Source organism: Siphateles boraxobius, unplaced genomic scaffold (genome assembly GCF_051911475.1).
Source record: "Siphateles boraxobius isolate OS27281-9 unplaced genomic scaffold, OSU_SipBor_1 55, whole genome shotgun sequence".
Classification (NCBI taxonomy): Eukaryota; Metazoa; Chordata; class Actinopteri; order Cypriniformes; family Leuciscidae; genus Siphateles; species Siphateles boraxobius.
Genome location: NW_027509181.1, coordinates 7,360,497 through 7,385,875, shown reverse-complemented (window position 1 = coordinate 7,385,875; position 25,379 = coordinate 7,360,497). Strand labels below are relative to the sequence as shown.

The following is a 25,379-nucleotide window of genomic DNA, read 5'->3' as shown; positions in this document are numbered from 1 at the left end:
CGAGCACCCTTTCATCCGCACAACAATCACTGCGTCAGAGGATATTATTTGTAGAGTTATCATAGCGTAAACACGCAGCCAATCAGTTTGTGCTTGTATTATCTGGCGTGGCTTTCTCAGTGTTTATTCATACTGATAAGCTGAAGTGTGAGCATCAATATCTACTGCGTGTTGTTTTTCCTCATTGACTTTTATGGTTGCACTTGCTGGGCGACTCCAACCACCGATACAATCCTAAATTTTTTACAACAGAAGCCATGGGAAATGTTCCTGTAAATTGTATGCGTAATATAAACAGAGGAACAAGCAATCGGTATCAATCTTATACATTGTAGGCTGATATCATATTTATATTTGCTGAAGAAAATGTCCTCAAGAAAACATGTACGGACCATGCACCACTGAGATTTACACAATTTCTATACGCCTTCATGATCGGCCATGACATGAGGATTTATACTTTAATCTATTCCTGCATTTATGGGAGCTCAGAGAGAAAGTGCCCATGTGCCTTTACACACCTGCAAAAGACGCATTCATGTGTTAGAAGAATGTGATATGTAATCTCATGGCAAGTTAGAAGATTAATTACTCAGTTGCTGAATGAAGAATACGAGTAGATTTATTAGTTGAGTAGAATTAATTAGCCCTTAGTATTCAGCAGAGGTGGAATTATATTTAACAATACTACTTAATATTTAACATTATTGATCTCTGACCATAGGCCTACTGATGCTATTTGGTAACTGAACTGAGCTGGACAATGCCATCATTTTTTTGTAGAACTGCTTTATGGAATGAACTAATTTAATAATTGATGATCTTTACAATGGAACTGAAATAACTCTGAAATGACTTTAACTGAACAACAGCCGAAATGCGTAATTTTTCTGTTTTCACTGTAAAGCTGCTTTGATACAAAAAAATCGCTATATAAATAAAGGTGACTTGACCTGAGGTGGAAGAGTAAAGACAAAATAGAAAAGCTATTCATGAGAAGAATACAGATTCATTTGTATGACTGTCAGATAATTAATGGCTTCATAATAAGCAATAGAGTGCTGCATGGATGAAGTAGCCTATTTTTGTCGGCCAAAACCCTGAAATGAATTAGCATTTTAACACTTCTGATTCCATCGTCCTGAAGTCAATGGGTTTTTTGAATGGGTTTATGAAACAATCTCAAGATATTTCTTCATTAAATATATGACATAAAATATATCAGTAATATACCTACCCCCTTGTGATTTTTTTAGCTTTTACTTGTCTTGAAAAAGGTGGTTGCTAACAAGTGGCTAAATGAAGAGAAAAATGTTTTAAAAATAAACACTGAAGTTGTCGGAAGCTTATAGTGATGGTGACGTAGAAGTCACACGACTGGTGTGGGTTTGTTTATAGAATACTTTTAGCTTTTTACTTCTGCCGACTGTATTTGCCTCATTTCTAAAAAAATCATAAAGATTGTGTTCATTTGTGAAGATTCTCATAATGAACAAAAGAACTCTGCAGAGCTTTACAATAATAAAAAAGCCAATGGAAAAATCCTATCGAGGGAACTGGCCTATAAATATGTAATTACTGCAGCACTCTATTAGCATGTAATCTGGGAATAAATTACAAAAATATAAACTTCAACTCAATCTCATGAGAAATATGTAACTATTTTAATTATGTCATTGATCTCATCATTTGAATTTGTACAAAAAAATGTAAGCATGAAGAAGGTCCATCCCTGACCTTAACCATCAGTAAGGCATAAAAGCAGATCATGAGAAAACATATGAATGATATCATACAAATTGAAATTCATATGAATTAGATATATTTACTCAGACACAAAATATAGCTTTTCAAAGAAAGTTTGTTGGATTTGTCTGTTCATTCATATTATTAGCATATTATTACACTTCCCAAATTTAATTCTGGACACTTACGCTTAAACATAATCGAGTTGTTAGTCAATATTTGTAATTTGAGCGCTCTGATAGTTGTCTCATTAAAACACTTGAAGATTAATTCCACTGGCTAGTTAAGTGATCGAGATCAAGATGACTATTGATTAAACACCCATGCCTTCTTTACAAATCAATGACGTGTATAATTAACATTTCCAGCTCTCATTTTCTTCCAGAGTCTTTATTCTAAATGAATGTCTATCATTTAGAGATTTGAGAGGAATTCTTTGTATGAAAAGCGCCATCGTCACAGTTGTGTCAGTGCGAGAGAACACGCGCACACAGCGGAACAGGAAGGCGCCGCCATTTCCACACAATTTGTTTTATCACTTCTTTTGTACCACGCGTTACAAATGTCTGGGTGAATCGTGATGCTAAGACAATAGTGTACAAAGATTTTTTTTTAAATTTTTTTTACTTTTCACTTGTAGTTGGACGCAATCTGGATTAACGAAGGTCAAAACATGAGTTCCGAGTTTCATAAAAGGCCTAAGTGTCTGCTCTGCACGCATTCAGCGCTCAACTAGTGGATTTACAGAAGCATTTTAAAGTATTATTTTAGCGGACACTTTATCAAACACAACTCATGAATATTATTCGCACTACAAAATACTAACCTTCAAAAATACCTTATTCAATGGATGCTATACTTTTCGAAGGGGTTTTAGCTTAGGCCTATAGGCTTCCTGAGTGTTAATCATTTATCTGACACAACAATGACAACACATCTTTCAGAAAAATGTCCTAGAGACAAAAAGTTACGGGAAACGTGTTTTAAATCAAATTAGATATTATATTAGGAAATTAAGACAGTAAGGTCATCAAAGCCCCCTTTTCATTCACAAAAATATTATGTAGAATGAAAAAGATCCATAAGCCACTAAAAGCTGTATGCTGATTTTACCACATCAGGGGTGTAAGTTTCAGTCAGTGTAAAGCAATTTGATAAAATTACAGTATAATAATAATAATAATAATAATAATAATAATAATAAAAACCACCAATGATTAATTTTGTATTTCTAATAATAACCTTGAACAACTAAATTCAAACACTAGCTGTTTTTGTTTCCCTATTGCAAATTTGTAGGCATACGTTATTGTAAAATTCAACTGATGTGCACTACAGTTGTGTGTATGGACTATTTTACAATAGCTTCAAACACAAACACAGTTAATCCAATCAGAATTTGGAGTCTGAACTATTCAAGGAATAGTTTAATTCGAAATGAAAATTCTGTCATCATTTACTCACCCTCAAGTTATTTCAAACCTGTATGAATTTCTTTCTTCTGCTGAACACAAAGGAAGATATTTTGAAGAATATCTGTAACCAGACAGTTGATGGACTCCATTGACATCCATAGTTGAAAAAAAAAAAAAAACATTGACGTCAACGGGGTACATCAAATGTTTGGTTATACGGACATTCTTCAAAATATTGGCCTTTATTATTTTTATTATACATTTTTATTGCATATTTTTATTTTATTATTAACTTATTATAAAGGCTTTTTAACTGTTGCATCCTACTGAGTGCCTGGACTTGGATTTTCCCCAATTCTTTTTTATGAACAATTAACCCTTCCAAGAGTACCAGAGGATACAAGGATACCAGCAGTGCTCCAGCTCCCCTTTGTCTATTCTTCAAAATATCTTCTATTCTGTTCAGCTGAAGAAAGAAATTCATACAGGTTTGAAACAACTTGAGGGTGAGTAAATGAGTAATTTTTCTTTTGAAGTGAACTATTCCTTTAAATAGGCCTACATCATTCCATTCAAGTCGAAATACAGTTGTACAGAACTGCACAGAAACTATTGACAACTGTTATCCTTAGTTTGTGGGAGAATGCCAAATGATTTTGCTTAATAAAAAAAATGTTTTAATGAAAATGTATGCCCTTAATATTTTTGTTTTGCAGCAACAATGTTATAAAGACAATAAGGCACTAGAGGCTGTGCTGTATTGTGAATATACCCCTGCTTGTTATGCTTAACGCATTATATTCACAATATACTTAATTGCTGAATTATGTAACAGCATAAAATTATGGAACCTTGCTCCGCCATGGAATAAAAAGTAAAAAAGGTAATTGCTTTTTTTCTTGCAGTTGCAAATATATATCTCGCATTTCAGACGTTATAACGCGCAATTGCAAGTTTATTTCTCACAAGTCAGCAAGTTATAAACTCGCAATTGCGAGAAAGTCAGAATTGTGAGATGAAAAGTCTCAATTACCTTTTTATTCTGTGGCGATAACAAGCTTCCATATGAAATATACAGCTAAGAAGTTGTTCAGAGTCTCATAGAAATTGAGATCACAGGGTTGGATGGCTTGAGCCAATGACTCATTAGTTCATTATTAACACTGGTTGTGTGTAAGTGCTGGGTGGGGTTTGGACCTCCCTCTGGGGTCTCTTGAGCTATAAAAGCATCATGGTCTTGTGAGAGAGGAGCAGATCATCGCCAACAATCAACATCACACAATCCTTCTAGGACTGAACATCTATTGCAGAGTAAGTATCATTTTGCTTCTTTCACTCTTAAGGTGATGATAACTTTAACATAACGGGATCAGAATCAGGACCATGGATAGCTCTGTGACAAAATACATCAGTGAGTGAAATTGACAAATCCGTTCAGCATAGAAAAAGAGTTGAAAATCTATAGGAAATGTTTAAATGTTCTGTAGAATTGCTCTATACAGTCTATCTGGATCAAAAGTGCATCCTACTTTGTATGACTCCCAAAGGTTTTCTCTCTGTGTCTATCAGATGGCAAGTGCACTGAGATCCTGGACTGTGCCGCTGGCTCTTGTGCTGTGTGTCATTGCGTGTCTCAGCAGCCTGGCCGAAGCTTACCCGCCCAAACCTGAACCTCCAGCGGGAGATGTGGGTCCAGAGGAGATGGCCAAGTACCACACGGCTCTAAGACACTACATCAACCTCATCACACGACAGAGGTACGGCTTCAATTACCTGTGCATTACCTGCGTATAATTACATGGGTAACACGTTACAATAAGGTTATTTGTTAACATGAACTAACAATGCTAAATACATGTATTGATCTCAGTTAATGGTTTTTTCTACCTTTAATAATAAATTATTCAAATCAAACGTTGCATCTGTTAATATTACTTAATGGACCTATATTAACACGAACTTTTTATTAACAAATGTTAAGAGATATTAATAAATAGCCTACTACAATTAATGTTTTGCTCATTGTTAGTTAATATTAACTACGTTAACTAATGATACCTTATTGTACAGTGTAACCATTACATGTGTCAGTGCAGATTTAAACATATAAATCAGGATTATATGTTAATAGTAGCACTGATTAGTTATTAGTAACAGTTAATAATAACTTTCCTTAATAATTGTCAGAAGATGATTTATGCAGAATTTAAAACTGTGCATTAACTAAATGGAAATGTCATGAAACATTTTATTTCATATATTTTAAACATTTGGTAACAGTATTTCATTTCATTTATCATGATTATTACATTAGTCATCATTAACAGATAATGAACAAAACTTTTACAGCATTTATAAAAGTAGAATAATTCTAAAATCTGCATATACTAATTTGTACATTTGAAATTAACATTAATCTATTATGAATGAACATCGAATGCACATTGAACAATGGGCCTATATTCATTAATTAACATTAGCCTATAGATTATTAATGTTTGTTATTAATTGGAAGTTAGGTGTTACAATTGCAAAGTCTATTGTCTTAGAGACTATCATAATTCATGAAACAGTAGAAGAAATTCTGTGTAAATAGTTTGAAATGCGTCTAAATGGTAACACTGGACTGAATGCAACAATATGTTTAAGAATTATTTTACAAACAATTTATACAGATTTTTTTTTTCTGTTCGTAATTCATGATAAAAGCCCATTGTACGGATGCAACAGAAGCTGAGTAAGATCAGAAGAGTCTTGAAATATGATTATGTGGAGAAAAAAAAAGCAGAAAACAGCTAATGGCCCAACAAAGATTTTCAGATGATAATGGAGATGATGCCGACATTAATGGAATCATTTCTAACACTCTCTCTCTTGCTCTCATCATAATGACGTAATTTACTGTGAACCAGTGTTTTTTTTTTCACATCACAGAATTTTCCAGTCAATGGGTTACTCTCAAGCCTTTATTAAATTTGTTTGAATATCCCTTACAAAAAGTATATAGCAGGTACAGTTATGGTATTAAATATTGAGAATATCGTACTTTGATATATAGGCCTAAATATCATTTTCATATTCCTGTAGAATGATATTTAGGAACTCAAGAGTGCTTAAGGTATACTGTGGTAAAAGTTTTTTGATTTTGATTCAGCTAGTTCTCCTTTTCTATAGTTTAACTTGATGAAATTATATATATATATGTGTATATATACACACACACACACACACACACACACACACACACACACACACACACACACACACACACACACACACACACACACACACACACACACACACACACACACACACACACACAATAGTATGTTAATGTTAGTCCCTAGGGTTCTCAAGCTTTCTTTTGTTTGTAAATCTCTATTGTTTGTAAAGCTCATTTGAGCAATGCGGTGTGTGAAAAGCACTAAACAAATAAATTAAATTAATTTGAATCCAGTACCACTTAGCAATGCAAGAGGGTTCATAGGAGAATAAACCAAATCTATTTTACAGTTTAAACAAAACCTCTTTTTTGTGTGTGTTCATGGTTTTACCAAATTGTGCGTTGCTATGTTTTTATCTGAACACTCACATATGTGCGAGGGATGGGCTGAGTTGCCAGATATCATTCAACCTGTACGTAACCCCTCATTATTGTGCTGTGCGCTAAGATAGATTGTTATTAAGTGGGATTAACATGTCTGGTAGCGTCTCTGATGATGCATGCTAGAGATCTACCCTGATATTTTCTGCAACACGTTTAACCTTAAAAGGCCACAATTAAATGACGTTCATGTGTTATTTTGGTTCGGTTTCTTGTTGGTTTCCTTATTTCTCTGAATTGATCTACATTTATCTTCAGTTAAATCAGGATGTTGGATTGTAATCCTTTTTGGTGCTTGTTTGTTCATCACTGCTGTTGCTCACAATAGGGTAATGGAATTTGAACAAACTTCTGACACAATTACTAAGCACATACACTGTAAACAAAAGTTGGTGCCTTACATTTTTAAGTACAATCAACTTGGATGCTTAAGTCATTTAAACTTAAATTAAAAACATGAGTTGATTCTTGTATGACATTAAAATTTTTAAATTGCTTAACTGATTTGGATGAGTTAAAGCAATGTAAAAGCATATGTTGTCAACTTATTGATCATACAATTTATTTTAGTGTAACTTGTGCTTCAGGCTTGAATGGCAGCTCAATCATGCATAATTCATTCTCTTACATCTTGCATTTTTTCATTCTTCAGATATGGGAAGCGATCCACCCCGGAGGACGGGAAGCGATCCACCCCGGAGGACGCTGTGGCTGAACTGCTGTTCGGTGCGGATGAACAGGACGTCAGGCCCCGGTGAGCAGTGAGGGAACATGCTGGAATATCTTGCTTACTCTTAGCTTTGTCCCAGACAGCAACATAGTGTCGGCCCAGATCCGGCCCACATGTGGTACATGTGGTTTCCACGCGTAACAGATGTGGGCTGGATCTGGGCCGACACTATGTCGCTGTCTGGGGTGTTCCTGCATGTTATTTAATCACAGTCACAGTCAGTCCAGGGATATCCAGACAAACCCGTGGTGGAGATGTGAAAATGAATGATTTTGTTTTTGTGCAGGATGGAAGACTTGTTATGGTGATGCGACTTCTCTCTCCTCCTCTGTGACTGGTGCAGTGGTTTTCTTCATCTATCCATCTCCATGATAATAAATGAACAGCAGAAACCAGCATGAGCCAAACTCTCATCAAAACGAGGCTCCAAAAACACCTCATGATCTGTACATGTCTATCAGCCTCTTTCTCTTTTCTCTTTCTATGATTTAATTTACGCTTTGTGAAAGACAATTGTAAATAATTTATTATTCACTGACAAAATTGACAATAATAAAAAATAACTGAATGTTGAACTCTTGATTCCTCTCTTTATTTATGCATAAATATGTATTTATTTATTTACCTTTAATTTTTTACCTTTTTACCTTTACCTCTAAAGATTGTGTCTGAACTAGGACATATGCACACCACTAGATGGAGGAACTCAACAATATTTCTACATTTTGAACATTTGCCAGTATCATTGTTTCATAATCATAGTTTAGAAGTTTTGTTTTTTATTGTTATAAGGTAAATAAAAAATACCATAAATATTCACATTGCACTGAACAAAAACTGGACATTCTTTAACGTTATATGTGACCCTGGATCACAAAACCAGTCACAAGTAGCACGGGTATATTTGTGGCAATAGCCAACATTGTATTAGTCAAAATTATCGATTTTTCTTTTATGTCAAAAATCATTAGATCATGTTCCATGAAGATATATAAATATATAAAACAATTATTTATGTGAGTGAATGCAGCACAATCGCGAACATAAATGGACAACTTTAAAGGCGATTTTCTCAATGTTTCGATTTTTTTGCACCCTAAGATTCCAGATTTTCAAATAGTTGTATCTCGGCCAAATAGTGTCCTATCATAATAAACCACATCAATTGAAAGCTTATTTATTCAGCTTTCGTGTGATGTATAAATCTCAATTTCAAAAAATTGACCCATGTGACTTGTTTTGTGGTCCAGTACACATATGATACGTATTGGGCTATAAAAAACTGGACTACAAATATTTATATTTATCTAATGATTTATATTTCTGTCTTTCAAGTGATAATAAATAAATACCATGAATAGAAATAATCTAAGGTATTACCATATTTTTGGACATGTAGCATGATAATACCACCTTTTTATTTTAAAGTGACTGATTCAGTATATTTTCAGGATACTTTGGAGAAACAACCAAGCATAATGATGGTAGCCTACAGCCTAGTGTAGTCTATTTGGTAGGCTAGTCTATAGTTTTAATTAATAGAAAATATAAATAATTTAATAGTAGGCCTATGTAAGGACAGAGAGGCTGCGGTATTAGGTGAATTGTTCTTAAAACTGTAAAGGTTTGAGTGATTTAATACGAAGTAGAGGGGGTGATGTTGTGGGGTCCGCAGAGAGGCGTGGAGTGTGTTGCCCCTTTAAGACTCACAGCATCTCAATAAAACAAAAGCGCATCGCCGCCGGTCAGATAGTCTACGTGATGTAAAGCAGTTACACAGATTGTTTAAATCTTCGTTTAGTTATCAGGTGACAAGAGGTTGATTGAGCAGATAATCTAGTTTAAAGTGTTCGTGTGATAATATTGCTGTATGTGAGACTCACTGGTTGCTGTGTTATCAGGTGTATGTGTGTGGTAAGCTAAATAAGACGCGAAATTCTTAATGATTCGAAAGCCGATGGATTATACGCGTTATACCATCATCATGACCGCCGTCTGCAAAAAGTGAAAGACGTGCACTGCTGGTTTATTTCACCCTGTCAGACATCACAGGTGAGTCAAAGGCGTTCATGACAGATAGTGAAACAGCTCATTACACTCCTTTCTGCACAGCGAGCTACTCGACGCGATAAACAAGTAGTAGTTTGATCTGAACTGAAATTGAGGCTTTTTCACTTATGTCAGTGTTTATCTAAGTTACTCGCGCAAACAATACAATGGTATTATTACATTGCATATTCTAGACATCTGGTTTAATGGTAGGCTAATATGGGATTCTTTGGGGAGGCTATCATGTAAAATAACACGGGATAAGAAAATGGTAATCAGTAGCTACCATTGAATATAGGCTATATGCGTACCATGCTTTACCATCTGATACCGTGTTCAGGCTGTATTTAAAATGAAAACTATGCATTTTTTTAATAGATCATCATCATCATCATCATCATTTTTTTTCTCCAGTTAATTAACAGTTCGGATAATTTACAATGACGTCACCCATCATGAAGATTTTGCAAGATAAATTTTATCACAATGCTTTTATGAGATATTTTAGTTGTCTCCACTTCATAAATAATATGGAAACGATAGATGCTTTAATTATGATTATAATGGATATACTTTATGATACATGATATGAGTGAAAACAACAGCTTCACTGCATGATGCTTTGGAGTTTTTCCCCCTCTGCAAATATAGTAGGTAATTATTATTAATATGATGTGTGTGTGTGTGTGTGTGTGTGTGTGTGTGTGTGTGTGTGTGTGTGTGTATTTAAATTCCTATTACCATATTTCTATTGTTATTGAATTTATTCTTCTTTCAAAGTTTTTTTTTTTGTCTGTTCTTTTAACATGTGTTTGCTGGCTTGTGTGGGAAAGTCGACACCTCTTCAACTCCTACATTCTTTTCTTAGTCTCATTCATAAACATGACATGACCTCTCTGCTTCTGTTCCACTCTGTGTGTGACAGCTTTACCCACGTGCAGCTCCAGGGACGGTTTCCATGAAAACCGGTGATGTAGTCAGTGCACTCAGTAAAAACAAGTGACATTGCAAGAAGGGGTATATGACTTCGAAGGTCTAAGATGTTTCATATTTCAGATTTGATTGATTTTGTTTTGATTTTAAAATTGTTATTGGCTATAAGGTCATTTACATGTCTTCGACTGAATAATATATACTGTGAGACACCAACATGCCATGGAAAGAGGTTTTCAGTCACTTGTTTGGCACATTATTCTACACCAGGTGGCAGAACAGCTGCCAAAGAGGGAAATGTGCTTATTAAATTATCAGTGTGTAGACACACAAAGATAGTTCTAAAAGCTGACCACTGATTGTCCTGAAACTTGAAACCAGCCAGCAGTTACTTGAATGATGTAAATCACAATCTCGTAATAAAGATCATCAATTAACAATTTCTAAATTACATGCCTAAACACAGAACAGCTCTAGATATACTCTCCAATTTTCCAGCTCTTTTGCTCCATTCAAATACCCTACTGTAGAGGCTCTTGGGATTTCATGTGTTGCCAGGCAACCGTTGCTGCAGCTGCGCAGCCGTAGAGTTAATGCTATACAGTACTGTTAGTGCTGACCTCCCACTGTCATCTGCTGCCCTGACTGCCTTTGGTTAATTGAGCTTATGTGTGTAACTGTGTGAGTGTTTAAAACGGCTGTATCTGCGTAATTCAGAAGCACTAAAATCTAGCAAAAAAATATTTTTGGTGAACAAACTTGGGCAAATTTGCTTGTGCAAATTCACAAGTGGATGACCGAGACTCATTGCTGTTTGCACCCGTTATTAACATATTTCATATGTGTCAGGTGGAAACAGGGCCCAGGGTATTCTGGTCTCTTGATATTTTTAGTCCCTTCTTCAGTAAAAGTCAATAAAGTCAGGCAAAAAAGTCTTATCAGGCTACATTCACATGGTGAAGCTTAGTGCTCAATTCCGATTTATTGCTCAGATCCAAATTTTTGGTATAGGCCTAGCTGTTTATATTGTTGTTTTAAATGTGGCCAATGTCAGATTCCAGTGTGAACAGATCATGGTCCTGGACTGACCCGTGTGCGTAAAAGCACGAGAAAGGACGTCACGCTACAATTGAAGGTTTATTATAGTGTGATCTTCCCCCGAAGCCAGCAAATTTATGCACAGGCAATATAAAAAAAACTAAGATGAGGATGCGAAAAAAGTTTTTAAACATTTATGATACGAGCCCTCGTGTTTTTCTTGTATATAGAGCTGTGACTGTAATACTTATAAGCTCTGACACATCACTGTCCTACCACTGAGTAACTTTCGCAACTGTCTTGATCACTTCAGGTATGTAAAATCTTTGAAGTGACTCCCATAAGTGCAGAATTGTGGCGAATGTTACTCTAGAGTGACATAAAAGCCGCATGAATTCCGATATGACTGTTCAGACTGAGGTTGCGTTGCAAAACATCTGACCTGTATCGGATTTCGGACCACATATGGAAGTGGCACAAATTGGAATAGAAAAGATCAGATTCCATGTGGTTTGTGCTGTTTACACTTTCATGAGAACAAATCTGACAAGTGAGAAAAAATCTGACAAGTGAGCAAAAATAAATAGTATATAGTACAAATGATGCAGGATGAGTTACTGAAATTTAAGTTCATTATGGCTTTGTTAAAATCCTGCACTACAGTCGTGATTAAATTCACAATAAAAAGCTGTTGTGCAGTGGGGTCCTTCATATAATGAGAAATTATAAATACTGCTCTGCCTTCACCAACAATAGCTGCTTCCAAATGAACTCTGGTGTAGTTTGACAGAGCAGCGGGTTTGGTTTACACTCTGGTAGACCTGAGGGTTACAGTGGGAGTGCTTCCGCTCCTATATCGTGCCATGTGCCGCCAAGCTGCTGGATGATGGCGCGGGTCCTTCTCGTGGGGGACCCAGCATGGCTTTGGGTCAACTGGGAGAAGAGCAAGTTCTCCCCTGTGCAGAGCATCTCTTTTCTCGGTATGGAGTTGGAGTTGGTCAATATGACCGCACGTCTCACCAACAAGCGTTGGCATGGCGCCGCGGCACACTCTATGTGACCACACAGATCTGTCGACGAACATTCAGCCCTTGGACCTATTGCTGCTTGTGACAGCCCTCCCTGGCGGATTCCCCTGACCGTGTTTCTATGGGCTGGAGTGTCAGGCTGTTGTTGAAAATAAGAACTTGTTCTTAAGTGACTTGCCTGGTTAAATAAAGATTAATAACAAATGTCCAGACATGTTGTTGTTACAACAGATACCTCCAGAACAGGCTGTGACGCTGTGTGCAATGGGCATGCAGCTTGGGGCTCCTGGACGCGACCTAGAATTTAGTGGCATGTCAATTGCTGACGGTTACATACATTAACCACCAAGGCGAGGTACTTGCCTGCCATCTCCTCTTCTGGAGTCAGTAGCGGCTCAGGTCGCTCTGCGCCATTCACATTCCAGACGAGCTCAAATGTGTGGCCGATGTGCTCTCACGACAGTTCTACACTCTTCCAGGAGAATGGAGACTCCATCCCCAGGTGGTCCAGCTGATCTGGAGTCGATTTGGGGATGCACAGGTCAAGCTGTTTGCTTCCCAGGAGTCCTCCCACTTCCCACTCTTTTACTTCCTGACGAGGAACCCCTCAGCACAGAAACTTTGGCACATTTGGCCCTGGGGGCCTACACAAATATACGTTTTTTCTACCAGTAAGCCTGTCTTACTGGCCCACCTTGCGACAGCCCCTTCCTGGCGGATTCACCTGTTATCTCTCTGTGGTCCTTTATGGTCTGCAGAAAGCTCCCTTTGAGCCGCCGGAGTTAGTTGAGCTTAAGGTCCTGTCTCTAAAGACAGTGCTCCTGATCACGCTCGCTTCCATTAAGAGGGTGGGTCAGCGAGTCATGCCTTGAGTTCGGGCTGGCCTCTTTAAGAAAAACAAGAAAAAATGTTGGGCCGTACTAAATTTTGTTCATCGGGAATTGATTGGATTGTTGGATCGTTGTCATTTAATATTGGTGTGATTTCATGTGAGTGAAAAGTTGTTCCACCCTCACACCAGTAAACATTTCATCACAGAGGAGATGTTGCTGCAAGGAGATGTATTATGATAAATTTACAAGTAATTTTGATTAAAGTTTAATCAGGACACATGAATAAAAAATAATAATGATGTGCACAAATAAATAATTAATAAATATTCCTTAAAAAATAAGAATTGTCAATTTTGATTTCATAGTTATTTTAATAAAACAACATTTTTTATGAAATTTTGTGTCTTTAATATTTTACTTTAGTAGTAACCATATAATAAAATGTATTTGAGGTTGTGTTAAATTGTCAATCGTTTTTTATATGCTTTTCATAGTAACTAGTAACTTATTTCTTTGTAAACATACCCACATCCTTTGCTCAAAAACCACTACTTGGTGTAGATTGTAATTGCTATTTAATGTAGTCTGTGTCATTGCCGTGGTGAACCGGCACAAAGGAGAAAAAGAATAAATAGAAGCTGCGCGTGCTAGGAGAGCTTATGGTTGTCTTGGCTACAACCATTCTTCCATGTAAAGTAATGAGAAGCCCAACTTGAGGGAGCGGAAAGGGGCTATTTTTAGTCAATTTTCACCAGGACCTGTGGATTTGTGCCTTTTTTGAACATTTGTTTGTTAGAGTTGTGTTCTTACGTTGAGCTTAAAGGGGTCATGAACTGAGAAATCAAATTTTCTTTGAGCTTTTTACATATAAGAGGTCATCATACTATAAGAATATCCTGTAAGTTTCAGAACTGAAAACTTCCTTGTTATTCCAAAAACAACTTTAATTGTCACCAATCCAGCGAACGACTCATCCTGGAATGTGCCTCTTAATGATGTAATAGAGTGGTGAAAGACCGCCTCTGCAGAAGAAAATCAACACCTACTTCACCTTTGCAACTTTGGCCCGCCCACTGGCGTGTTGAGATGACGAGAAGAGAGCTATACAGGATGAACCACAATATATTATCTTCCAAAAGATCCCAATACTAGTGTGACTATGTTCGGCTGGATTGCCCTCGAGTGTCACTAGAGGGTGCTCCACCCCTGCACTGCCTTCCCTGGGACTGATCATGCAGACACTATGAACTGATTTCACACACACCTGTTTCCACTGATCACTCTCACACCTGCATCGAGTTCCTCACGCAGCTCCGCACTCATTTATACTCCACTCTAACTATCACTCATTGCTAAGTCTTGTTTTACTGTTGTGGACATCACCAAGCTTTTCCTAGTCTAGTCCTGTCTGTGTATCTGACCCATCGCCTGTTTCCTGGATTCCGTCTTGTCTGCCGCCTGCCTCTGTCTTCCCGCCTGGTTATCGGACTCTGAGTATTGCCTTGTCTCCTATGCTGTGTTTGCTGTCTGTGACCCTTGCCTGTCTGACTACCCTCTAATAAACTCACGCTGCGTTTGGATCTACCTGTGTCTGGTTGTATCAGGACAGAAGACTTAGCCACTACTGATCCAGCGGCTGAGAGGAACACGGACCTCGTTATGGATCCCACAGCGCAGATCGTAAGCCTCCGTCAAGAAGAACGTCCTCTCAAGGTTTTTGCGACAGATTTTTTGAAGCTCTCTCGTCAGTCCTACTTAGATGATTTCTGTTTAATTATGTTCTTTCGGGGAGGACCTTCTGAACCGCTCTGCTCTGCTATACCGTTTCCGAGTTCAAACTGGACTCTAACCCAATATATTGACCTGGCCCTTTCCATTAGCGGTTCGCTTTTTACTGTGGAGTTTTTGGAACTTTTGCTTCACAGAAGACCCGACGATTCGCCATTTTACAAGGTACCAACTGAATCCACGCATCAAGTGTAGGGCTGTCACTTTTGTGAAAAAATCCTGTTCGATTTTTGAGACATATGTGTTCATTGAATCGATTGTAAAATCGATTTTTCCATGTCTAAAGACGTTTCCATTTTCAACACCAAATATTGGCAAATCCACGGACAACTATAAAAGGCATTAGGACGAACGTAAAGAGGGCGCTTGAGACGCGCACAAGTCTTATAAATATTTCTGATGATTTATTGGCGTGAAGTTTTTTGCACAATGACAAACAGGGATTGAAATTAACACCCGCCAAATTCGGATAAAAATGAACTTTGGCGGGTTACGCTGTCATATCACGAGTCAATTTGGCGTGTTTCTATGTTTACTCACTTTGCTGGGGAAGTTCGTGTGAGCCAAATCTGCGTGGATTTAGCGCAAATACGCAACTCGTGAGTCCTCATGATATATTAAATACAGCGTATTGCGCAGAATCTGCGCATTTCTGGCTTGCTTGAACACACACGTCACTAAGCAACAAATAACGGCGCGCTTGTTCACTTGCACTGAGGTAATAGCAAATATTAAAAAGCATTTGGTTAACAGAACAGACATTGTTATTTTCCAACATCCTACATGTTCTGTGTACTGTATTAATCTGTCTACCTAAAACACATTTTTGGTTAAAAAAAAAGGCAGTTAAAATCGATTCCCTATTTTCGTTTTCGAAACTTGTGTTGGTTGGTCCGATCGATTGTGCAATCGATTTTCGAACGTAAAGTGACAGCCCTAAACAAGTGTCTCCCGGTGAACCAGGGCTTCACGTCAGCCTCGACGAACCTGAGCTTCACGTCAGCCTCGACGAGCCAGAGCTTCGCGTCAGCCTCGACGAGCCAGAGCTTCGCTTCAGCCTCGACGAGCCAGAGCTTCGCGTCAGCCTCGACGAGCCAGAGCTTCGCGTCAGCCTCGACGAGCCAGAGCTTCGCGTCAGCCTCGACGAGCCAGAGCTTCGCGTCAGCCTAGACGAGCCAGAGCTTCGCGTCAGCCTAGACGAACCTGAGCTTCGCGTCAGCCTAGACGAACCTGAGCTTCGCGTCAGCCTAGACGAACCTGAGCTTCGCGTCAGCCTAGACGAACCTGAGCTTCGCGTCAGCCTCGACGAACCAGAGCTTCGCATCAGCCTTGATGAACCTGAGTTTAACGTCTGCCTTGACGAACCTGCCCTTCACGTCAGCCTAGACGAGCCAGAGCTTCACGTCAGCCTCGACGAGCCAGAGCTTCACGTCAGCCTCGATGACCCAGAGCTTCACGTCAGCCATGACAAGCTTGAGTTTCACGTCTGCCTAGCTGAACCAGAGCCTGCTACCGAACTGCCAGAGCCGCCTGCAGCCGAACCTCCGAAACCTTTAGTGAAGCCTGCAGCCGAACCCCCGAAGCCTCCAGTTCCAATCTATGTCCCCGTAGGTTCCCCCAAGTATTTTTTGGAGGGGGGCAGTAGAGGCCACGAAGGGAAAATGAGGGGCGTGCCACCGTGGTCTCCTGAGCGGTCGTCTCTGCCGTGGCTGCCCGTGAGGTCTTCACACCCAGGGAGGCCTGAGGGGGCCCCACCCTGGCCATTGGTCCATCCTGTTCCACCCTGGCCTTTGGCCCATCCTGCTCCGCCCTGGCCGCCATCACGTCCTGCTCCGCCCTGGCCGCCATCACGTCCTGCTCCGCCCTGGCCGCCATCACGTCCTGCTCCGCCCTGGCCGCCATCACGTCCTGCTCCGCCCTGGCCGCCATCACGTCCTGCTCCGCCCTGGTCGCCCACGCTCTGCGGCCCAGGCCCGCCTTGGCTACCTCCTTGTCCCATTCCCCTGCACGGGCCTGGCCCTCCGTCCCTCCCCCAGGATCGTCTTCACTCTGCCCCCCACCTGGATATTCTTTGGAGCGTCTGGAAGCCGCTCCTTAAAGGGGGGGTTATGTGACGATGTTCGGCTGGATTGCCCTCGAGTGTCACTAGAGGGTGCTCCACCCCTGCACTGCCTTCCCTGGGACTGATCATGCACACACCCTGAACTGATTTCACACACACCTGTTTCCACTGATCACTCTCACACCTGCATCGTGTTCCTCACGCAGCTCCGCACTCATTTATACTCCACTCTAACTATCACTCTTCCTAGTCTAGTCCTGTCTGTGTATCTGACCCATCGCCTGTTTCCTGGATTCCGTCTTGTCTGCCGCCTGCCTCTGTCTTCCCGCCTGGTTATCGGACTCTGAGTATTGCCTTGTCTCCTATGCTGTGTTTGCTGTCTGTGACCCTTGCCTGTCTGACTACCCTCTAATAAACTCACGCTGCGTTACGATCTACCTGTGTCTGGTTGTATCATGACAACTAGTAATATGGTTATTTTATTTATTTTCAACAATATAAATGTCTCACTTGAGCATTATTTATTTGAATGCGGTACATTTCACTGTGGATTCTTTAGTAAAACGGTTGCAATTTTGGCACAGGCTTTGCAAACAGACTTTTACGATATGGATTCTACAGTAATGCAAAAACATGTAAGTAACTTAATTCTAATGCCTGATCAGTGACCAGTGATTTCTGATTTGTAAAGATTCATGTACAGTCAGATCTTCTTTGTCTATGTGCCAGTAAATCAAACCAGTGAGTGACTTAAAGCTACAATATGTAATTTTTTCGCCTCTAGGGGTCGCTAACCTCTTACAATAACAAAGGCGAAGGTTGATGACACATAATTCCAGCAGAATTATGGAACTTGTCGTCAAGCTGATGGATCTAATAATGTTTATGGATGAGTGAATACATTGATGTTTTTAACATGACTGTGGTATGAAGCAGGGCGCGATTGCTAATAAGAGACAGATATCAGCGCCACACGCGAGTCCCCCGGATATAAAGGAATATGGACATTTCTACCGAACTACCCGCAAGTGCTGTATTAATACTCACACAGGTCAGTTTATTAGACGAATGAAACTTGTGAGGTAACGCAGTGCTGTTTCACTTGGTCTACACTATCACACTGCATTTGAGTGTGTTGAAAGTTATAATGTTATTCTATGTGTTGTATGATGTATTTTATGTGGCTGTATTGACTAGCAGTAAGCTACATTCAAAATTAGAATAACATACATATCATATTCTACCATTTCATCATGTTGAATTATATAACATTGATTAGTTGTATGTATATTTGCTCACCTTTCTAATAAAGTACATGCAAGAGCTCTGTCAAGTTGAATTTTGTAAAGGACGTGTAGCTCTCGGCATCTCGAAAACTGGCATCTGATATTGATCCTAGTTTTAGTTCTCCTTTTGTCCCAAAGTCTGCTTGCTTTTGTCCATAATGTTTGAACGAAACAACAACAATAACAGCGTGAGCGTGTCGCTAGACGTAACACTGCTGTCCAGCTCTTTCGCCATGGTTACTATGGCAGTACGAGCGGAAACCAGGGAATACGCGGATATTACGCCATTTACAGGCGACAAGTGAACAGGGAGTCCGGGACGAGCCATTTTTTAAAATTGGAATTTCTCTGAAATTAAAAAACTTTGGGAACTTTTTGGATATTGTAAGTAGGCTACACAACTGCAGGAAATATATCACTGTGCAAGTGATTTTTGAATTATGAATTATTTTTAATATAAAAATCATTTTACATAACCCTAACATTAAATGCACCACAGGAAACATTATAAAACAATAAAACAATGCAGTTCATGACCCCTTTAAACTGGTATTTTGTCCATGTTAAATTTAATGTGCAGACACTACTTTAAGTAATTTGTATGTTGTCATCCTTGTCAATTTCGAACAGAGGACCGGTTTGAGTAACCTGTTTGAGATTCTCAGTTGAAGCTCTATGTTAATCTACTTCTGGTCTTGCAGTTTCCTGAGGAGAAATTGGAACGGAAACATTTGACTGGAGGTCTTGAATCCTAGATTATCTATATCACCGCACCTTTATACTCACTAATAGGATTCAGTTTGTATTGTCAAATACACTGAAAAGCCAAAACATTATGACTGCCTGCCTAAAATGCTGTTGGTCCTTCGCGTGTTGCCAAAACAGTGGCAGCTTACCGAGGATGGCACTCTACAAGACCCAAAAGGTGTCCTGTGGTTTCTGGCACCAAGACATTAGCAGCAGATCCTTCAAGTTCTGTTTGTGAAGTGGAGCCACCGTGGATCAAACTTGTTGGTCCAGCACATCCCACAGATGCTCAATTGGATTGAGATCTGGGGAATTTGGAGGCCAGGGCAACACCTCAAACTCTTTACCATGTTCCTCAAACCATTCATAAACAATGTGTGCATTTTGGCACTGTGCATTATCTTGCTGAAAGAGGCCATTTCCACCAGGAAACACTGCTGTCATGAAGGGGTGTACCTTTTCTGCAACAATGGTTGGGCAAATTTACTTCCACATGAATGTCCGGACCTAGTGTTTCCTGGCAGGACGTTGCCCAGAGCATCACTTTCCCTCCACTGGCTTGTTATCGTCCCACAGTGCATCCTGGTGCATCACTTCCCCAGGTAAACAGCGCACACATGGCCATACATGTGATGTAAAAGGAAATGGGACTCATCGGACCAGCTGACCTTCTTCCAATCCTACTCCTACAAGGTCTAGTTCCGACGCTCGCGTGCCCATTGTAGGCACATTCGACGGAGGACATGGGTCATCATATGGCACTCTGATTAGTCTGCTGCTACGCAACCCCATATGCAGCAGATTGCGATGCACTGTGTGTTGTGACACATTCATTCATAACCATCATTAACATTTTCTGTTGGCTCTGACCAGACGGGTAGCCTTTGTTGCTCTTGTGGATCGATGAGCCTTGGGTGCCCAACACCCTTTCACCGTTTTTTGGTTTGTCCCTAAAACAGGAAAATTATTCAATGATGCAAACAGATTATTTCACTTGTACAGCAGCTCTAAAAGAATATATTGCCATTGTTCAGCTGAAGTCAATTCAGTGTTGAAACAGTTCCATTGTAAATGCCATCAATTATTAAATTAGTTAATTTAATCTATAAAGCAGTTCTGCAGAAAAACAGTAATGTCGTCATCCTGCTCAGTTCAGTTCTCATCCAACAGTGTCAGACAGTGCAGTCAAATCAATAATATTGTTGAATATGAATTCACACTGATGTCACCTAATGTTTCGGTTTAATTTGAACGAATAGTCAAATTGGTTTAGCCAATCAAGCCATTGTTTTAGCAATCTAGGTCCATTCTTGTTTTAAGTGCATAAACTGAAATACCACCACCTTTTTTACTATTTCATTTGTAACATTACACGAATGAACATTACATAAAAAGTGTTTTGAATGGCAATTCAAATTTTTAATATTGTGTGAAAAAAACATTTCAGGATTCCAGATCAACTTTATGGCTCCATACACTGAAGAATCGTTTATTCCTATATCATCCACATGAGAAGTGAAAACAAAGCATCTATCATTAATACTATTCACTATTATTATATTAATGTAGATTTGCCAGTGTATTGACTAACTGCTCTCTAAAACACCCCCCTCCAAACACGTCAGCAAATACAAACACTACATATGATTGCCAGGCTCTAAGTGCTTGCTAGTTTTCTGACTCGCTCACATGGTGGGCTGCCGTCAGATTCGTTCTTACATGTATATTTACACTTTATATATTAGAATTTATACTATCTAGAATATGTTAGATCTAGAATATAAAATTAAATTTATACATATTCTTTTGCAATGATGACATTTACAATTACAATATTTTACCAGGGTGTAACAGTGACAACAACATTAAAAGAAATTGGAAAAAAATGTAGTGCTAATAGAAATATTGGAAATTATAATTAAAAGGCAAAATATCTATTTGATTTTGGCAGGGTTTGCTCTCAAACATCACATTTTACTCATACACAGCTGAACAGACATTAAGCTTAGATGAACTACTCAGATATCAGCTTTTCATTTTTTTAAACTCACAGCTACAGATGTTCCAAATCTTTTAGCATTATGAGAAAAATATGTCTGTTTGTGAAATGCAGTTTCTTTCCTTGACCAGTAGAGATGGTCCATTTCATGTAATGCATGATAAGTGAGAAATCTGAGATTTTAGGAGGAGGAAAGTCCATTAGGTTAAAATCTATTCAAATGGTGCTATAGCTCTCTTCCAGATAAAAAGGATGCATGTGGCTCCAGCATTTGGACTTATTTTTCTTAGTTCTCTGCAAGTTATTAACCTCTATCTCACTCTTTCTCTCCAGATCTGTTTCTCATTACGTTCTCTCCCTTTATTTATTTATTTTTTTTAATTACAGAAAGACTAAACAGTACACAGGATACAAACAGACAGATCTGCAAATCGATCTGTATACATATGACAGACACTTACATTGTACATGATCGTAACATACATTATTACAGGTAGTTAGAGGTCTACAATAAAGTGGACCAGTAGTGCACAACACAATGAAATTTAAAGGGTAACTAAACACTAAAACAACTTTTTTTAGTTAATTATCTGTAAGAATGGAGCTTCATAAATGCTGTTCATTGATTCGAGTACATTTTTTGACATTTGGGTAAAAAGTGTTTTAATTTTCAAATATATGGTGTACAAACGTCTGAGTGCTGCCCTCTTCAGGATTAAACGGAAAGCTCCTGCAGTAGGGGTACTCTCTGATGGACTAGGAGGTCTCTGCGGGACAAAAGTGGGCGTTTATAAATTTGTGGGTGTTTTCACACTGGTGGGTGTTTATAAATCATGCAATGAAAATGATGCCCTTCTCCCGACCCCACCCCTAAGACCTACCCAAACTGTGACGTTGGCAAATCAGGTAACGCGGTTGAAACGCCCCTCTGTTTATGGCCTCGCCCCCTGATTTGGTAACTCCTATTACCGTCTGCAGAGACCTCTATTTGCTCTGATGTAGAATAATCTCTGACGTCACTCTGTCACGCCCTTGGTGCGAGCTCACCACGCCCTTGGCAGCCCCTGGTATAAAAGCATCTGGTGCCGTCAAAACTACTGTAGCGAGTCAGGAGTTGGAATTATGATCGTATTGAAAACGATCAGGATAGATATATATTAGCATCTAGTTAGCATAGCATTTATATAGTTATTTAGATTATTTCGTGTAGCCTAGGTAGTTAATCTCACCTATTGCTCCAGTGTGCAACCTGCATTTTACGTGGGATTGCTTCTCCAACGCAATGGAGGTGGAAATGGGCTTCTCCACACACCTCGCGCTGTCAAACGCTCCTCTTCATACCTCTTCCTGCATGAACTCCACCACCGCAGCGGCGTCATGATGTGAGTGAGCATATATTTTTAATCACAATTTATGTTCCTTCTTATTAGGCTAAAGTTAATCCTCTGGTGTCGACAAACACGCCGGCGCGATTTGCTGATTATTTTTTTCACATAGCAGCAAAATATAATGAACGTAATAGTAATAATAATCCTGGAAAAAAATTACCTCAAAATGACTGAATATAAGAATAATCGGATGCCGATCGCGATGCGGGAGTTAAGACCGCAGTTTGAGCTGGTGTCCACAGACAATTCACCCTCCTCCACTTCAGATGAAGGTGGGGGAGAAAAGTTCTCGACTTCAAATGACCGCTCTGTTGCAAGCTACTTGCGAAACTCCATTTTAGCTAGTTTGACAGCAGCTGTCACTGCGGGTCTCAGGTGACTACAGGTGACTACAGACAGGTGTCATAGAAAAGTGAAAGTTAATTTTAGTTAAGTGCAAATATACATAAAAAAAATAAAAAAAATCGCAGAGACAGGTGGGATTTCTTATGAGACTTGATATTTGACAGATTGTCAGGACATTTTCTGAGTGACATTCCTGTTTTAATTGTGGTTATTTTGGTAAGTTAAACTAAATTTAAATTGTTGCCTTGGCAACTAGCTGAAAAAAGTTTAAGTAAAATTTTACAAACCCTGCATCATCCAACCCGATCTCATGAGAAAACAACTATTTTAAAAGGCAATTACAAGAATTTGTAATGTGATACTGGTACAGAAACAAGTAAACCCTAACCCCATCCCTAAACCTAACTGTCAGTGGAGCGTAAGCAGATTATATGATGGTTTAAACAAGGGAGATTGAATAACCTGTTTTTTTGTTTTTGTGCAAAAAATATATTTAATTTTTATTGTTAACTATAGACTATCATCAAAATTCATTAAGGCTCATTAACAACAACAATAATAATAATACATTTTGTAAATAATATTTTTATATGTAAAATGTCATATTTAATTTCATTTTTAAGTTGTAAAACCATATTTTTTGTATATATTATTGGAACTTCACAACGTTAATTACGGAAAATACTTTAAACTCTGAAGGTATTTATTCCTGTTACTGAAGCAGGATTATGGATTCATAAATTGTATTATAAATGGTTTTGAATAAATAAGGTGTTTAGTTATATTCTTGCATGTTGTTAACTGTAGGTGGGGAGTGACACTGATTTTGCTGTTGAAAATTATCTTCTTTGTCTTGTGAACTAAAGGGAAACTTCTTGATTTATGTTTTGATATGTTACCATTAATATTAAACCCTGCTCAAAGTCTTTAGAAACCCTGTATAACAATGTTAGTAGTTCTCCATGCTTAAACACTGTTGTGTTTCTGTGCTGAGTGAAAGAGTTTGGTTTTGACATTAATCTAAGGAGAATGTTTAAGAGCACTGGAGCGTAATACACACACACTGACACAATCTCTCTCTCACATGCACATTCAGCTGGGTTATGCAAAGTCTTGCTGAAGTGCACAGGCAGAGTTTAACAGCTTCAGTGAGAGCTATATTTAACATGGTGCGTGTGTAGTAGATGTCACACCGAAAGATAGCGCCTTTAAACTACCCTAAACTACTGTAATAAAGTGCCGTTTAGCTGTGTGTGTATCCAGGTGGGCAGCTCAAAACTGTGTAAACCCTAACGCTCAAAATAATTAATTGGTTTGAGTAGGACAAACTTAAATTAAACTAATTAGTTCAGTCAAATTAACTGCACTTTCCTTCAAGTTCACAGAATGGATATATTTTAAGTAAACTGAACTGTTTCATTGTTTTGAGTTTTATCAAATTATTTCTTTTAATTTAGACGAACTTAAGTTTAACTGAAACGGCTGGGATGTCTATTTCTCAGCATGCTTTGCCGTCGCCAATGCCACTCGAAAGGGAGAGTAAATGCTGAAATTAAGTGTAATATATTGTTTTTTTGTGCAAGATTAATGTTAAGTGGGTGATTTAGTAAAGATTAATGTTTTGTTATGCTAATTTAGAAGAATCTCTGTTAATGTTGGTTTTAGGATAGTTACCATCATGGTGACAAGTGGTGCATGCAGTTTGATGAAACCTTTATATTGCTGCAAGTTCTACTGTATAACATACTGTTGTTAACATGTTAACAAATTAGTATGTTAGCAAACTAGCTTGTTAAAGCTAGCTAAGTTTATACTAATAAAAGTGTTCACATTGAGATAACATGAAATTTTAAATTAAATGTATGAATTAGTGTACTCAAAAATGTCCAGTTAAGAACAATTAAAATGTGTACAAAATAAAAATCTGCCAGTTCTGCTTACTTAAACTTGGAATTTCTTAACTTAAAAAATTTGTGGCAATTGATTGCCTTTAATTTCTCTGAGTTTTACCAACTTATACGGGTTTACAGTGTGTGTGAAAGAGTTGTAAAATTTTCCCATGGCTTCACACATTCACACTAGGACAGTGTAACGTGATTCCTTCTCAGGAAAGAAAAAGTGACTAAATGTTGCAATAATTTCTGTTTATGTCAAATGTAGAAAGTCTTGGAAAAGCATTTGTTTGCTTACCTGAAAATTGGATGGTTAAAAAAAAAGATTTTAAAAAGTAAAACAGTAATTTATTTAGAGTTGGGTAACTGATTATAAGTAATCCGAATTTGTAATCAGAATCCAAAAATTAAGTACTTGTAATTTGATTATATTTCATTTTAAAATGCCTATAATCAGATTAGTTACTTTTTTATGGATGGCATGATTACATATTAT

The 25,379-nt window shown here is 38.4% G+C and overlaps 2 protein-coding genes across 3 annotated transcripts in view; both read left to right on the top strand.

The window, feature by feature from the left end:
• The first annotated feature begins 4,730 nt into the window (after positions 1 to 4,730).
• pyyb (peptide YYb) lies at positions 4,731 to 7,952 on the top strand. The gene is made up of 3 exons (XM_077205791.1): positions 4,731 to 4,918; positions 7,418 to 7,519; positions 7,782 to 7,952. Exons 1-3 carry the CDS (start codon positions 4,731 to 4,733, stop codon positions 7,801 to 7,803), a joined length of 312 nt encoding a protein of 103 aa, XP_077061906.1. The 3' UTR covers positions 7,804 to 7,952.
• Positions 7,953 to 9,203: 1,251 nt separating this feature from the next.
• mpp2b (MAGUK p55 scaffold protein 2b) overlaps positions 9,204 to 25,379 on the top strand; it is a 63,462-nt gene continuing 47,286 nt past the window's right edge. Inside the window, exon 1 of one of the 2 annotated variants that reach the window (XM_077205965.1) lies at positions 9,204 to 9,547. The gene's annotated coding sequence lies outside the window, so the exon portion shown is untranslated. The remainder of the gene's footprint in view (positions 9,548 to 25,379) is intronic. The other variant, XM_077205964.1, reaches the window with a different exon arrangement.